General features: G+C 38.2%; 1 protein-coding gene across 3 annotated transcripts in view; it reads right to left on the bottom strand.

The window, feature by feature from the left end:
• The window catches only part of PI15 (peptidase inhibitor 15), a 29550-nt gene extending 18129 nt beyond the window's left edge, over positions 1-11421 (bottom strand). The window contains exons 1-2 of one of the 3 annotated variants that reach the window (XM_005563567.5): positions 11280-11421; positions 10425-10765 (exon numbers count right to left, since the gene is read on the bottom strand). In XM_005563567.5, coding sequence (XP_005563624.1) covers positions 10425-10697 — 273 coding nt within the window. In that variant the 5' untranslated portion in view covers positions 10698-10765; positions 11280-11421. The remainder of the gene's footprint in view (positions 1-10424; positions 10766-11279) is intronic. The other 2 variants (XM_005563568.5, XM_074000021.1) reach the window with 2 other exon arrangements.
• Positions 11422-14766: the final 3345 nt, after the last annotated feature.

The raw sequence follows: 14766 nt of genomic DNA, 5'->3' as shown, positions 1-14766 counted from the left end.
CCCCTTGCTCTTTCTGGACACACTTTCATCCCTTGGTTTCATGACTCTACACTTGTCTTTTTTCCTCTGGCTGCTTCTTCTCTATCCCTTTGCTGATTCCTCCTTATCTCCACAACCTCTGTGTGCTGGAAAGTTCCCAGGGCTCAGCCCAAGTCCCCATATCCACTTCTCTTTTTTTTTCCATCCTTGTTTCATTTATATTCACTGCCCAGGTAAACTCATCCAGTCTCATGGATTGAAGCACCAACTATATGCTGCTGGTATTATTCCAAATTATATTTCTAGACTCTCAGTTGAATTTCAGACTAATTTATTCAAGTACCTACTTTTCCAAAATTGAATTCCAAATATTCATAACCTTACCCCCATCCCTCCAAACCAATTATTCCTGCTGTCTTCCTGGTATCCGTGAATGACAATGCCCTTTCTCTAGTCCAGGAATCAGCTAACTATGGTGGACAGGTCACGTCACCTCTACTGCCTGTGACATATTGTCTATGATGTTTTCCTGCTACAGAGGCAGAGCTGGGTAGTTGCAACATAAACCATAAGACCTGCAAAGCTGAACATATTTACTATCAGGCCCTTTACAGAAGAAGTTTACTGGTTGCTGTTCTTTATTGCTCAGGCCAAAAATCTAGTCATCTACTCTATTTTTTTAGTCTATATCTGCTCAGTGAGCAAATCTTGTTGACCCTACCTTCAAAATACTGTATATCTAGACTATAACCACTGATCACCACCACCGCTGAATATCTGGAGCTCAATTTTTGAAAAGTACGTAGGTGAATAAATTAGTCTGAAATTCAACTGAGAGGTCTCTAAATACAATTTGAAATATCATCAGCATGTAAGTGGTATTTCAATCAGTAAGACTGGATGAGTTTACAGCAGCAGTGAATATAAATGAAACAACGATGAAAAACAACGAATCCCTTTCCATTATAACAACATCATCTGCATTTAAAACACACGTTTATTTGACCTACAAGCAGCTTAGTTCATGAGAATGTGAATCATCAGGAGAATGTGCCCACTGACTCTGCCAAGTTAGCTTTAGGATACCTCGACAAAAGTAGAGCAATTGGAGAGTAATTTGTCACATAAATTCTAGACATCTGCCTGTCAGAAGAACACACACATGTTGTAACCCAACCAGAAAGTGCAACCCGTGATGGGAATTCCTTGCTCAGGGCTGCACGGCTTCCAGGTCCCAAGATGATCTCACTGTCACTATTCATTCGTGCATATGTAGAGTAAGAGGCAGGTGGGGAGTGCCTTGACTTTCCATTTCCTTAATTATAAACTTCTTACCTTTTCCAGGATCTTCAGAAATCCACTGTCTTTGTGTAGCCTCCCCTGACAGCTTATATTGGCAACATCTGAATGGAAAGGATTGTGTGTATAGGTGTTTAATACAAAGGGTCTTGAGGCTAAGAAGGGGTTTGGTGACAGGATCCACTGAGTCAAGGATCTATGACATAGAGGTTCTCTTCCCTCTTAATATCCATTCTGAGACTGTATGCTCTGGCCTGTGAGTTTTTCTGGCCTGTGAGATTTCCAAGGATATATATAGTACAAAGAGAAATAATTGATTCCACTAGAAGAAATTCTTCCTAGTATTCAGCAATGCCCTCAGATGAAATGCCTGTAGGGAAATTCTCTATCCAAAGGGCTCAGGAACAGGAGAGATGAACATGGGAAGAGGAACAGGTACTTTATATTGCTATTTAAAGCAGTGCTCCCAATGTTTTTGGCACGAGGGACCAGTTTTGTGGAAGACAATTCTTCCAGGGAAGAATGCGGGGAAGGATGATTTTGGGAAGAAACTGCTCCATCTCAGATCATCAGGCTTTAGAGCATTAGATTCTGATAAGGAGTGCACAACCTGGATCCTTCTCATGCACAGTTCACAGTAGGGTTGGCACTCCTGTGAAAATCTAATCCTGCTACTGATCTGACAGGAGGTGGAGCTCAGGCAGCAATGCTCGCTCATCTGCTGCTGTGCAGCCCAGTTCTTAACAGGCCACAGATGGGCACTGGTCTGCAGCCTGGGAATTGGGGAGACCCCTGATTGAAAGCATGCGCTTGTCAGATAGAATTGTGTTCTTAACATTTTCATTTACTTGCTCTATGACCTTGGGGAAGTTACTTATGCTCTCCAAACTTAAGATTCTCTATTTCCAAAGGAGGAAAATTTTCTCATCTCGCAAGACTTGAGAGGGTTAGGTGAGGTAGTGACTGAAGTATATTTAGCATAGCTCTAGCAGGGCAAAGGTGTATTTAATGGTAGCTATTATTATTGTTGGAGATTTGGGAATGGTGGTAGAGTCCGTCACTTAAAATGAAAAGCAGTGAGGTGCACTTTTGATCACATTATCTGACAGTCTGAAGTTTAAGAGACATCAAGAATTAATCTCAACTAAGCAGGCAATCAGCTAAAGTGAAAAGAGATAAACCCTGAAGCAACTAAATAATCAGAAATAGAATTGTAAGGAGATTCTAAGGAGCTTGCTTACAGGTAAAAGAAGCTGAAAATTAGAGAACATTTTAGACGTTTTAAAACACATTAATTCACCTCCTTAGATCCTTCTTTAATATATGTTTTATCTTTAAATTTTAAAACCACTTGTTGATAGAGTCTAACAATCATCCCACTCTCCAGGGAAATATAATACCCACCAGCTATCATTTAATATTAAAATTATAAGACAGGAAGAGATTTATACATGTGTTTAATTGTTTTCACCAACTCAATATTATATTTTAATAACTAATTTCTAGATTGTTGAACTCTCCTGTGACACTCTTGCAAACCTCATATCTTGCCATTGCCCACTTGCTCAGAAGGATTCAAATGCCTTTCCGCCTACCTACGGCCTGCTGCAAACATGATCTCTCTGGAATGCAGAGAGACAGATTTGATAGAATGTTCATATTTAACCAAATTATGAAAAGTGAATTCGATGCACTTTTTACTAGAAAACAATATTGTGTCCTTAAGTAACATTTTTGGACTACTTCAGTTTGGAGTATGAGGTGTGAAATTTTAAGAGATTTTATGAAAAGTTTAGTCTAAAAACACAACTTGTTGGGCATTCTTCCATATGTGTGTCAAGAAAAATGACTGGCACCTGATTTCAGATGCTATGGATAACATAGACTGGAAGAATTCAAATCCCATCCCTCCAAGCCTCAGTCTAGATTGCATTTTATGCCAAACATCTTTCTTGACCATTTTAAACTGTTAGTTTATATCTTCTGTGCCCACTTCATAGTCTTTTTCAGAAATTCTTATAGATAAGCAAATACCTCAAGTTCATAGCTATTTAAGGGTAAATGGTTTTCATAAATGCTAAATTCATGACACCACTTAAAAAACAGAGGGGGGTATTTTCTTGCATATTTGTTGAGTAGATTCCCAGGTATAAAATAATGCATCTATGCTGTCTCCATGACACTACCCAACCTCTAGCATGCAAAGTGATTCATTTTGACTACCAAAGGATATACCCATCCAAAATTCTTTAGTAGAAGAATGCTCCTTCCCCCACACTAGCTCCTTTTTTCAACCTCCAAAGGTGTGTATCCTGGGTGATAAACCTGCAGCCACTAATGGCTTCCAGAATTCTGCTCTTTATTTTGTGTTCTCTAACTCAGAGGAACTTAATTGTCTTTGTCAAAAATGGAGGCGTCCTCCTTGGCTGCCTCATCATATAAATCCTCATTCTATTTCATCATGTAAACCACTTACTCCTATGGACTTGTACCTTACATATTTCTCGGCTCTAATTTATGTGTGTGTGTTTTTTTTAATATCCTTATTGCCTTAAGCATAGCTGAGGCTACCTAGACTATCCTAACAGCCTCTTGACTGCATCTTTTCTTCACTTCTTTGACTATATGACTTCCCTGCTTAAAACCTTCAATGATTACCCTGGATCTTAAAATGGAATTCAAACAAATTTTTGAGTGCCTTCCTCAACCTCATCAAACATCAGTCTTTCTTCTCTACACTAATCCAAGCCTCACTGAATTTTTATCCATGTCTCCAGTGTACTACATACTGTCTTAGAACATCCTCCTATACCCACTACAGATCCCTCTTTCCTTAACTCACGCCGGTATAACTTTATTTATTTTGTATATTTCCTATTTAAAATCATTCCTTCTGGAAGCCTTCCCTACCTTCTTACTCCCACTCCACATCTGAACTAGGTATTCCCATGGGATTCCAAAGCACCCTGTATCTATCCTAGTTCAGCATTTAGCATGCTGCCTTGCACCTGACTTGTCTGTTCACAGTACTTCCTCCCAAAGAGAGTCCCTTTGCTCCCCACTGACTCCCTCAGCACACAGTGCCAGACATATGAGTAAAAATTATGGAGTGAGTGATTGAATGTTGTACAACTCTTGCCCCCCAGAGCACCACAGTTACACTCTAACAAGAAAAAGTTAAAGGACCTCATTTAATTGTTCCACAAATAGTTACTGAGTAGTTACTACATATTCTCTGTGGAGCCGACATGATGCTAGGCTCTATAAACATTCAGGAGAAACACAGTACAATTATTTTTCTACGCTGTTGCATTTGGTCAAATATCATTTTCCACCAAAAAACTGTGTCCAATATTGGGAAGGACAGTCACTACCTATGTGATTCACAACTTTTCTGCCTGCCTCTTGATGCTGAGGTTTCAAATCACATCCTGTTACTGCTTTTACATTTGCATGTTTTAGAGCCTATATTGAAAATGGTGACAAACAAAATGTTCTTACCTTCAGCGGCTGGCTCCCTATGGAGAGAACAGAACAAAAGGAAAGAACCTTTAAGGTTACTACCTTCTTCAGGCGTATCCAAGTGATACTAAGCAACGTGCACCTTGGAAGAAAATTCCTACAAAATGTGCCCAGTCTCTTTCTGAAGCCAAGACATTGAAAAGGTTTTGCATCCAGGAGAGCAGGAATGCAGAGTTCTGAATGTGCTGGAGAAATGCCTCCTGCCAGCAATTGTTCTCAGTACATTGCCTGCTGGCAGAGGCTCTCAGGAGGCCTTCTAGTGGTCATGAAAGCATGCATTGGAGAGGTTTACATTATACACATTAAAATTCTCATGTTTATAGCAAGAAAATTGAGTTATCCTTCCCAAAAGACAGGAAATGTGCCATGTGGGATGGTATATGGCTTTGTTAAAAAATAGATATATACGTGTATATATAAAGATAGATACTACAAGTGTTCAATCAACTACTGAAGAAAGAAAAACAAAAAGTAGTTTACCTTATCCACATTCTCTTCCACATGAAGCCCAAATAAAGAAAATCAGCATTTTTCTTTATTCCCAAGTCATAAATTATCATCCTAGGCAAATAGTTCACGGACTCTTTTCAAGCATGGATTAATATGTTCTCCATTCATTCATTTAAGTCATGCTTTCTGTAACTTTACTACCTGCTCTGATTTGGTATCCAGTATTTTTCTTTTTTCCAAAACACTGTAGGAAACCTTATATCTATAGCTCTGCAAATAATATTTGTGGGCACCAAATAAATAATATAGATACTGTATTATCAATATAGTTATTTTGGCTTCTTAAAATTACATTACACATTTTTTTTTCAGTTTTAAAGTGATCAGTTCATTTCCATCATTATATTCACATTGCCCCTCATCTGCCTTTCCACCACTCCATACCATCTGTAAAGGCTGCCATCTCACCCATGACACTTCAGGGAGTTGTCCTGCCTGCCGCTTTATGTTGGTGCAGCTGTGTGGTTCTTCCTTACCTTTGGCTGAAGGATTGGCATTGCTTACTCAGGAGTCATCACCTCTCTGGTCACTTTCACTGCCAATATCAGCTCCATCAACTGCCAGGATCATCTTTCTAAAATGCATCCCTAATCCTTCTCTAAAACCTTCACAGTCTTCCTAATTGCCTTTGGAGTAAGGAATCCTCAACCTTTTCTCAAACTCCTCAAAAACACAGCTCAAGTGTCATGGTTTTTCTCTGCTGGAGATTTTGTTCATGCATTGCTTTGCCTGCTGTAACAGCCAACCCTGACCCTTCCTGGGCATCTATTTCACATGCCCCTTCTCCAAGGAGCCTTTCATGATCTGCCAACTAGAGATTATCACTCCCTTCTTCAACTCCTCCATGGTATTTGTCTGTACCTCTTTTATTACATCAGTCTTATACAGCAGTATATTATACTGAATTATATCCTTAGTGGATTTTTTTTTCCATTTGTTTTGTTTTTATCGCATTGTTTAGACTCTAAAGACAAAAATTTTGGTTTTCTTTGGATCTCTTTCTCTCATGGAGGGACCTCAAAGTTTTTCAAATTAATTTATTCAATTGACTTGAATTCAGAGAACATCCTACAAATTTTACTCTACGTGTGGGTCTTGCAATTTTATTCTTTTGGAGATAATACTTATTCTAAGAAACTAGTGTGGTTTGTGGTTTAGAGTCATGGTTTAAGCTACCCTCAGGAAGAATAAAAAACAGCTGGTGTCCAAGGAGCTCTGGAAATTAGTCAATAAACTAATTGTAAAACAGAAGCCAAGAGTAAAAAAGTTTTACTTACAAATTTTAAGTTCTATCTATATGTTTTGCTTTTAGAATTTAAGAAAAAGTTTTTAATTCAGGTGTAGAATCAAATATTATTACAAATGATGAGAAAAACTCTATTAAAGCATTTATAATATCAAAATTGATGCTAATTATAAACATATAACAATTCACAAGGATTTCAACTAAATTCGACAGATAATGGTTGATCACTTTCTATACACAATAAATTGCCCAAGAAAACACAGATACAAAAATGAATAAATATAGACACAGCACCCAGAAAGCTCAAAATTAAAGTTTGCAAGAAATGCACGAAGTAACGGTAAGTCACTTCATGAGAGCAAAACATGATGAAAGTAGACATGAAGGGCTACCCCAGCTCAAAACTAGGAGAAATCATCTGTGGTCATGGATATTAGAAGCATTCTGACATCAAAAGCTTGAAGTGTAGTATTATAAATAAAGGAATAAACTAAGGAAGAGACTTTAGAGGGAGAGAAAATGGAGTGGCAAAAGGCTCAAAGAGTTGTAGGTGAAAGGAATTACAAACCAGGCTGGTGCAATTCAAAGCCCTGAGCCAAAGACCATCTTTTATTAAGTTCTCTTGGGTGATATCACTCACTGAGGAGAATTTGCCAACACATGGCTGGTGATCAGAGCACATATATTTGTGAGATATCAAGTGAGGGGTGTCCTAAGTTTCTGAGGTATATAGAACAGGTTAGGAACTCTACTATATTTCACATGCTCACAATCCAAATCAATGTTGAACAAGTATAACTAAAGGAAATAGTGTCAAACTAAGATCTGCATTTTCTATCTAGCCTAGAGAATTCAAGTCACTTACAGTCCCTGCTTCAATCTCCAAGCTACCTACTATACTGTACTTCCCTCCAAGTTCCTCTGGGTCTTCATGGGGGATTTAGATGAACTCTTTCCAGTGATCAATTTACTCAAAGAGTCCTTCTAACTTATGATTTCACTCAATTGAGCACATTTTTCTAACTGAACTGATGGATGTTCTCCCACCTCCAGGCCTTTGTCCAAGACTCCTCAGTCTGTCTCTCTTCCCTCATCTTTGAGAGTGGCTCACTCCCTCGCCTGCCTCCAGGCCCTTTCAGTGAGCTCCTCCTTGACCATTTATTAAAAATCAAACCCTCACCACAAACCACTTTATTTTTCTTCATAACCTCATCATCTTACATCCTATGTAACATATTTATTTACCTGGCTTATTGTCTGATTCCCCACCCCCACCGGGAGCCAAAGATGTCTATTTTACTCATGAACGTATCCTCAGTTATGTAGCCTAACATATAGTCAATGCTCAACAAATATTAAATATTTAATAAATATTAAATTAACAAATACAGGTGTGAATGAAGTATATGCACAGTATTTACATGAGTATTTGAAACAAACCCTATTTTAATTTCTAGCACTTACTGTTCTCATCACTCTTACCGAATTAAGGAGGATTTACAAAGCATCTACTATGTAATCAGCACTGGAACTAGTTCTTACAAAATAAATAAGAAGAAGAATGGAATAATAAATAGAGTATGAATATTATAGGACTTCAGCTAGCATTTTACCTTGACATCTTCAGGGGTCCCACCATGGAGCATTTCCTCAATGCAGCAAATGAGAAGATGCTCCCCAATAGAAGCATGGGCTTTGAAAGTACACAGACCTAAATTCTAATTCCGGCAGTGCCATTCATTATCCTTACCACCTTGGCCTAGTCGTTAGCATCTCTGGGTCTTAGTGATTTCATTTGTAAAATGAAGATCACAATGTTAACCTCACACGGAGAATGTGAGCTATCAGATGAGATCATCTATGGAAACAATTAGTCAAGTCATTGGCATACGGAAGCAATTAAATAAATGCATGTGGAATGAATTAATTCTTGATAAGTGAGGGAAAATTGAGCTAGAAAAAGATGTGGCTTTTTTCAACCTACTTATACTGTGTTTACCTAACTATGCCTTTCCTCATGGTGAACCCTGTGACCTCAATATGATAAAAATAGTGAATTGCATTCTTTGATTGGTTATTACATGTACTGTTATTCTCATTTTACAGATAAATAAATTGGGTCTTAGACACATTAAATAACTTGTGCAAGGCCACAAAGTAAGCAGCAGAGTTAGGATTTGAACCCAGATGAGCTTGCCTTCAAAGCTGGCTGGGCAGTCTTGGTTCTCACTTTAGAGTCATGTGATTGCTACAAATTCTCTAAACTCATAGTTGGGATATTACACCTTTCTGAGCTTGCGTGGTATCTTAGGCATATTTATTTCATCATTTTAGTGATTTTAAAAATGTATTTGTTCCTCTACTTTTTACATATTTACATCACCTTCTAAAAACATCTCTTCTGTATGGGTAACCTTTTGTCTTTAGATCTTGAATGAGTTTTCACCGGGCACCTTTTACAAGACGTTCAAAGAAACCATCAAAACTAATGTTTGTTGATCATCGAGTTAGTGACAGGTTCTGGTCTGATTACTCCCCAACTCATACACTTATCACAACAACGCTATGTGGCAGATACCACCTTTATCTTCATATTAGAGATGATGAAAATGAAACAGTGTGGTAATGAGTTCATTCAGCATATACTTCAGGACTAGGATTCAAACCCAAGCATTTAGATTACATAGCCCATATTCTTAATCATGAGACTATACTCCTCCTCACACACCAGGACTGATTACGTCTTCTCTTTCTTTATTAATTCTAGGAAAATGCATTTTCATGGAGTCTAAATTTTACTTCTATGAACTATGACTCTCTTACATCATTTAGCAAGTCGTTAGTTTTCCTGTGACGTTGGCATCTGCAACTAGCCAAACTTTTTAATATAAAACGTATTTATATAAAACAAGTAAATCTAGAATATGATAAAAATCCCAAATTTTAATTCAGCACGTATAAAACTGTTAGTGGTACCCCCTCCCCTCATCCCAGTTTGGAAATACCATATTCATGGTCTTCATTGCCTTAAACAGGCTCCAAGTTGTACTCTTGTAAGACGCTGGACTTTAAATCATAACCTTGCATAAATTCAAAACCAAATACAAACTTTAACAAGACTTTTTCCTTTCAATACTAACTTTTTTTTTTCCTTTTTAAGTAAAATGATTTAAACATTGTCTATTTTTAAGAGACAGCAAAGAATGTGTTCACGGCAAGTTGGAACAGTGTGGAAGTGAACTGGCTTCACTGTTATCTGGACGGCAAAGCATTAAATCACAAGGAGGGAAAAGTCAGCGTGTTCTCTTAGAATACAAATAGATTAGCGTCAGTAAGAGCTTTGTCCAAGAAAGGGAAAAGACACCTACCCAGAGAATACATCATGAATATGAAACCTATAATTTAAAGAAGTATTTTCAAGAAATGTTATAGCTGATAATATGACTATGAGATAAAGAAAGCACAGAAAAAGTTCATGTGACTTTTCTTTTAAGTGGACCTTCCAAATTTGATCAGTCAACATACTCTACTTTTTATGTATGATTCTTACATAAGATACAATTCACCAGTAGCTATGGAACTCACAGAAGAAAGTCTATGTAGACTCTCTCTCTCTCTCTCTCTCTCTCTCTCTCTCTCTCTCTGTCTCTGTCTTTGTCTCTGTCTCTCTGGACCTCTCTGTCTCTCTGATTCTATGATGCAACAATACTCAACATTATTAGGCACATAAGAACCTTAGGTTAACATATGTAAAAAGTCCATATACCCAGACATAGAAACACTCATGGTCGTTTGAGATTCTGCTAATGTACAATATAAAACTTCCTCCCTCAGAACTTAAAAGAGAAATAAAAAGAATTCTTCTTACCATATATTCCATATTTGCTGCCGGTGGGAACACTTTGCCCCGAACTTGATTATGATAATCAAGAATGGCGATCATGTCATTCTGCGAAATGTAGCGCTTCCGCCTGGCTTTGGGAATATCCGCCGAATCTAGTTGTGCTTTCAGAGCTGCTTCAATATCAGTGAAATTATTGGTTGGCGGGGATGAGTCAGTGGAATTGAGTAGGACGACGGTACTTGCTTCACAGAGAAGGGAGAACAGGAGTGCACTGCTGACGGTAGAGATTGCTATCATTTTGAGGGGTGGAGAAGAAGAGGCCACCGAGTTTACTTTGCTTTAAAGCAGAAAGGTAGAGTTAGGGTCTATGAAAAAAAAATAGGGCCAGAGGGTATGAATTTACAAAGTCATCATTTGGGAGCATTGCTTGATTTGACTTTCTCCAAAAATCCAAACAAATGTTGAACTCAAGCTTAGGAGATAACCTACAGTAGAATCTCTATTCATTTTGTGTAGTGTCATGAGGCAGACCCCTAAGAGGAACTTTGCACAGCAGAGAAAAATAAACAGCATGACCATTAACCCTGAAATGAATGTGAACCATTTGTCTCCAATGTCTGAACCACAAAATGCATTACTGCATATTTATTTTCAGTGGGAAATTTTCAGAAATTGAAATTCACCTTGAGAGTGAAGAATAAATCAATCACAGGTAACAACAGAGAATGTGCTGAAAATGTCTGCCAGACATACAGACACAACAAGTGATAGAACACATACAAAAAAGTCATAGTACTCCAATCTCATTTCTTTAAAAATAATGTGAGCTACTTTAAAATCAATGCATGCAGTAGAAACTTGTTGAGCTAAATAGCTTACCTCTGCACAATGCCAAAATGAATATATGGTTCTTCCAAAAATTTAAGGTTCTTTGCTATGTTGTAGCATGAACTCCTGTAAGAGGAGTGTGTCTTATTACAAACTCTCTGAGAGCAAAGCCCTGCAAGGTTTGAATGCTGCTGGCTACAGGAGCAGCTAACAGCTTTTATATGTCACAGTTTGCAACGTCCAGAAAGGGCAGTCTTTCTAAGGGTCTCTCTTAGCCAAAATCAAAGGGGAGGGGTTTGGGGTAGAAAAAAAACAGTGATTGGGTGGCAACCTTTTTATGTGGGTGGTGAGGAAATTGAGTCACACCCACAGCTTACAAAGTACAAGCCATAAAAGACAAATCCCTTTTTCTCTGGGCTTCCACCTTTGCTGTGAGTAATTTCTCTCATTTTATGCTTTCTAGTTCCTGGTTCCCATACAAAAAAGAAGAAACAAAGAAAAAAAAAAAAAGGCTGTGGGTTCATAAAAGCACAGACGGTTGAGTAACAAGCAGTACATTTTTTTAAGACAGTAAATGACATGGGAGCTAAAAAGAACAAGCTGATATTAAATCAAGAGATCAGCTAACATAGTTAATCTGGGTGGCCACAAATATGATTTGAGAGGGATGCCAGGCAAATCAGTAGTAACCAAACTATAGCATACGATATTAGGATAATAGATGCTCAAGTGGCTGTGTTCTCTGTTTCCATGCGGCTGCATTCCTGTACTCTATAGATTTCTTCTTCTCTCTCATTTTACCTTCTCTCCCTTTTTTTCTTTCTCTACAGAATGAAGTCAGAAATTACTTGCCTTGTATAAAATGTATAATCTTTTACCTGCCTTGTATAAAATGTGAATAGAGAAGCTTATGGCAAATGACAGCAGCCAAGATAACATCTGTTTCAGGTTTAGAAGCATATAGCTGAAATTTTAAGCAAAGAATAGCTCAGCCTCTCAGGAAACATATTAGAGGGCACAACACAGAGGCCATGAAGAATTTTAACAGCAGCAGCAGCTGCCAACAATTAGAAGTGCCTTGTTAGGAGGATGTCATAGGGGCAAAAATCTGTGTCCGACAAAGCAAAAAGAATGTGAACATTGGTGCTCTGTAATGAAAGGACCCTCCCCCAAATGCTTTATGATCTCATTAACAAAATGTGGACCATTTACAGTCAGTAGCAATAGGAATCCTGGAAAATACACACTCTTCAGTTTAGAAACTTATTTAACTTACACTGATTTTTTCCAGCTTGCTAATGTGATTGTCTCCCACATGTTTCAGCAGAAGAAATACTATGTGAATTTACAGTCATCAGAAATGATGGTCATGTGGCACACTGGACAGGGAGCCAAGTTTCCTAGGATATATTCCCAGTTGGATCACGAGTAGTATGTGTGGCCAAATGCATACTGTTTAACTCTTCATTGGTGCACCTAAAAATGGGAGAGAAAAGATTCATGTTCTGTGGTGAGACAGACACCATCAAGTACTTTAAGAGGGCAGTGAGGTATACCAGAAGTGTCACTAAAATTCAAACTACAGTGAGATACAGACTTTACAATAATATGTACCAAAGTTCAAGTTTTGACACATTTTGATGACTATTCAACTCCTAACTAAAGTGAAATCATTTTAGGAGAACCGTAGGTGAAATATTGAGAGCTTTAAACAAGGAATTAACACTAAAATTGAAAAGGCATACACAGATAATATAAACTCAGGAAGTGAGCAAGGATATTATGAAACATTGGAGCAACTAGAGGAAATTCACGTGGTTGTTCACAGCTGCAGATCTTAACAAGTGGAGCTGTCCAACTAGGGTCACACCACTTCAGAAAGTATTCATGGCACCTTAAATGAATCTCAAATATGCTTTATTAAGGACTCCTGAATCAAATCAGAGGTTGGATGAGAAACTCTCTGTAGGCCATCCAGCTCTAAGATCTGTGGGCTTTTTGAGAAATTAGTGGCAGCACACATTAGCCTTTACTCTCTACATATCTCATACAGCTTCCCAGCTATCTGAGGAACTAAAGGACTTTTAATACCTGAACAGCAGTCATGAGCCTTTCATTCTCCAGGGTGACTGAGTTCTTGCTTAGAACCTCATAAGAATCAAAAGTTATATTTAAGACTACACCCTTTGTCATACACACAAAGAGGTATTGTCTACCTCTTGGGGTTTGACTTGAAAGATTTCCATAGGGATAAAAATGTGATGCTTGAGAAACTTGTCTAAACCAAAAATGGATTTCCTGTAAGTGCAGGAAGTGGTGGGATGGAGGAGGAGGAGAAGGAATTTCTGAGATACATCTAAACAGGAGATCACCTCTGAGTCCAATTACAGAAGGGCAGAGCTGATAGTTGCTTAATCCGGAGACCCTGAGGCATGTCAATGATTTCAGATGTCTTTCAGCACACATGGATTATATTGTGGAATTTCGGACTATTAAGGAAACCCACAAGGCTATGGAATCATAAAAGAAAAGACCTGTGGGAGGAGAGTTAAGAATTCTGCTTCCAAGCAGACATTATTGCCAGAAGAACTATTTGAAATGCTTTGGAAGTAGTTTTAATTTTAAAATCCTCGCAAAATTAAGAGGCATACATCCAAGTTGTCAGTAAGAGGACTATTAACGAACAACTAACAATGAGGTGGTTTTTTATGAGGATTCTTCTTGAAAAAGACCATTGACATGTTTTGAAACCTTTAGGTCCTGCTTGCCAACAGAGACAGAAATGGAATTTAGTTATATTACTGAGAAGAAATGCATATGCATTTGGCAGCATCTTGAAACCTGTGAGAAAGTAGTTGAGTGGTTGTTATTTTAAAATGGAAATCACATGTAAGCATTCCAGAATGGTACACCTGCTTAAGCAAAGCTACTTTGATGTGTGTGTTTGTGTGTGTGTGTATGTGCCACATATGCATTTGACTTTAGTCTAATTCTTTTCTAATTGAAATATGTTCTGTGGACTAGTACCCTTGAGATCACCTGGAAACTTGCTAGAAATGCAGAATTTCAGGTCCAGCCAAGACCTACTAAATCAGAATCTTCATTTTATCAGGAACCTCAGATGATTTATATGCACATTAAGGTTTGAGAAGTACTATCTAAATTACTTTGCTTTCAGAGACACAGAGACACAATCTACTACACACATGCCCATTGCATTAGCTATTGGAAAAGTCGATCTATCTAGCAACATAGAGAGAACTAAAGACAATAGAAGTATGCCCAAGTGTCTTTGAAGCAGAGAACACAAGTCAACCTTTATTTTATATGAAAAAAAATGGATTGGGCACGGTGGCTCACTCCTGTAATCCCAATACTTTGGGAGGCTGAGGCGGGAGGATCACCTGAGGTCAGGAGTTCAAGACCAGCCTGACCAACGTGGTGAAACCCGGTCTCTACTAAAAATACAAAAATTAGCCAGGTATGGTGGCAGAGCCCGTAGTCCCAGCTACTTGGGAGGCCGAGGAAGGAGAATTGC

The sequence above is a fragment of the Macaca fascicularis genome, chromosome 8 (genome assembly GCF_037993035.2).
Source record: "Macaca fascicularis isolate 582-1 chromosome 8, T2T-MFA8v1.1".
In the NCBI taxonomy this organism is placed as follows: domain Eukaryota; kingdom Metazoa; phylum Chordata; class Mammalia; order Primates; family Cercopithecidae; genus Macaca; species Macaca fascicularis.
This window is presented reverse-complemented; position numbering and strand designations above follow the sequence as displayed.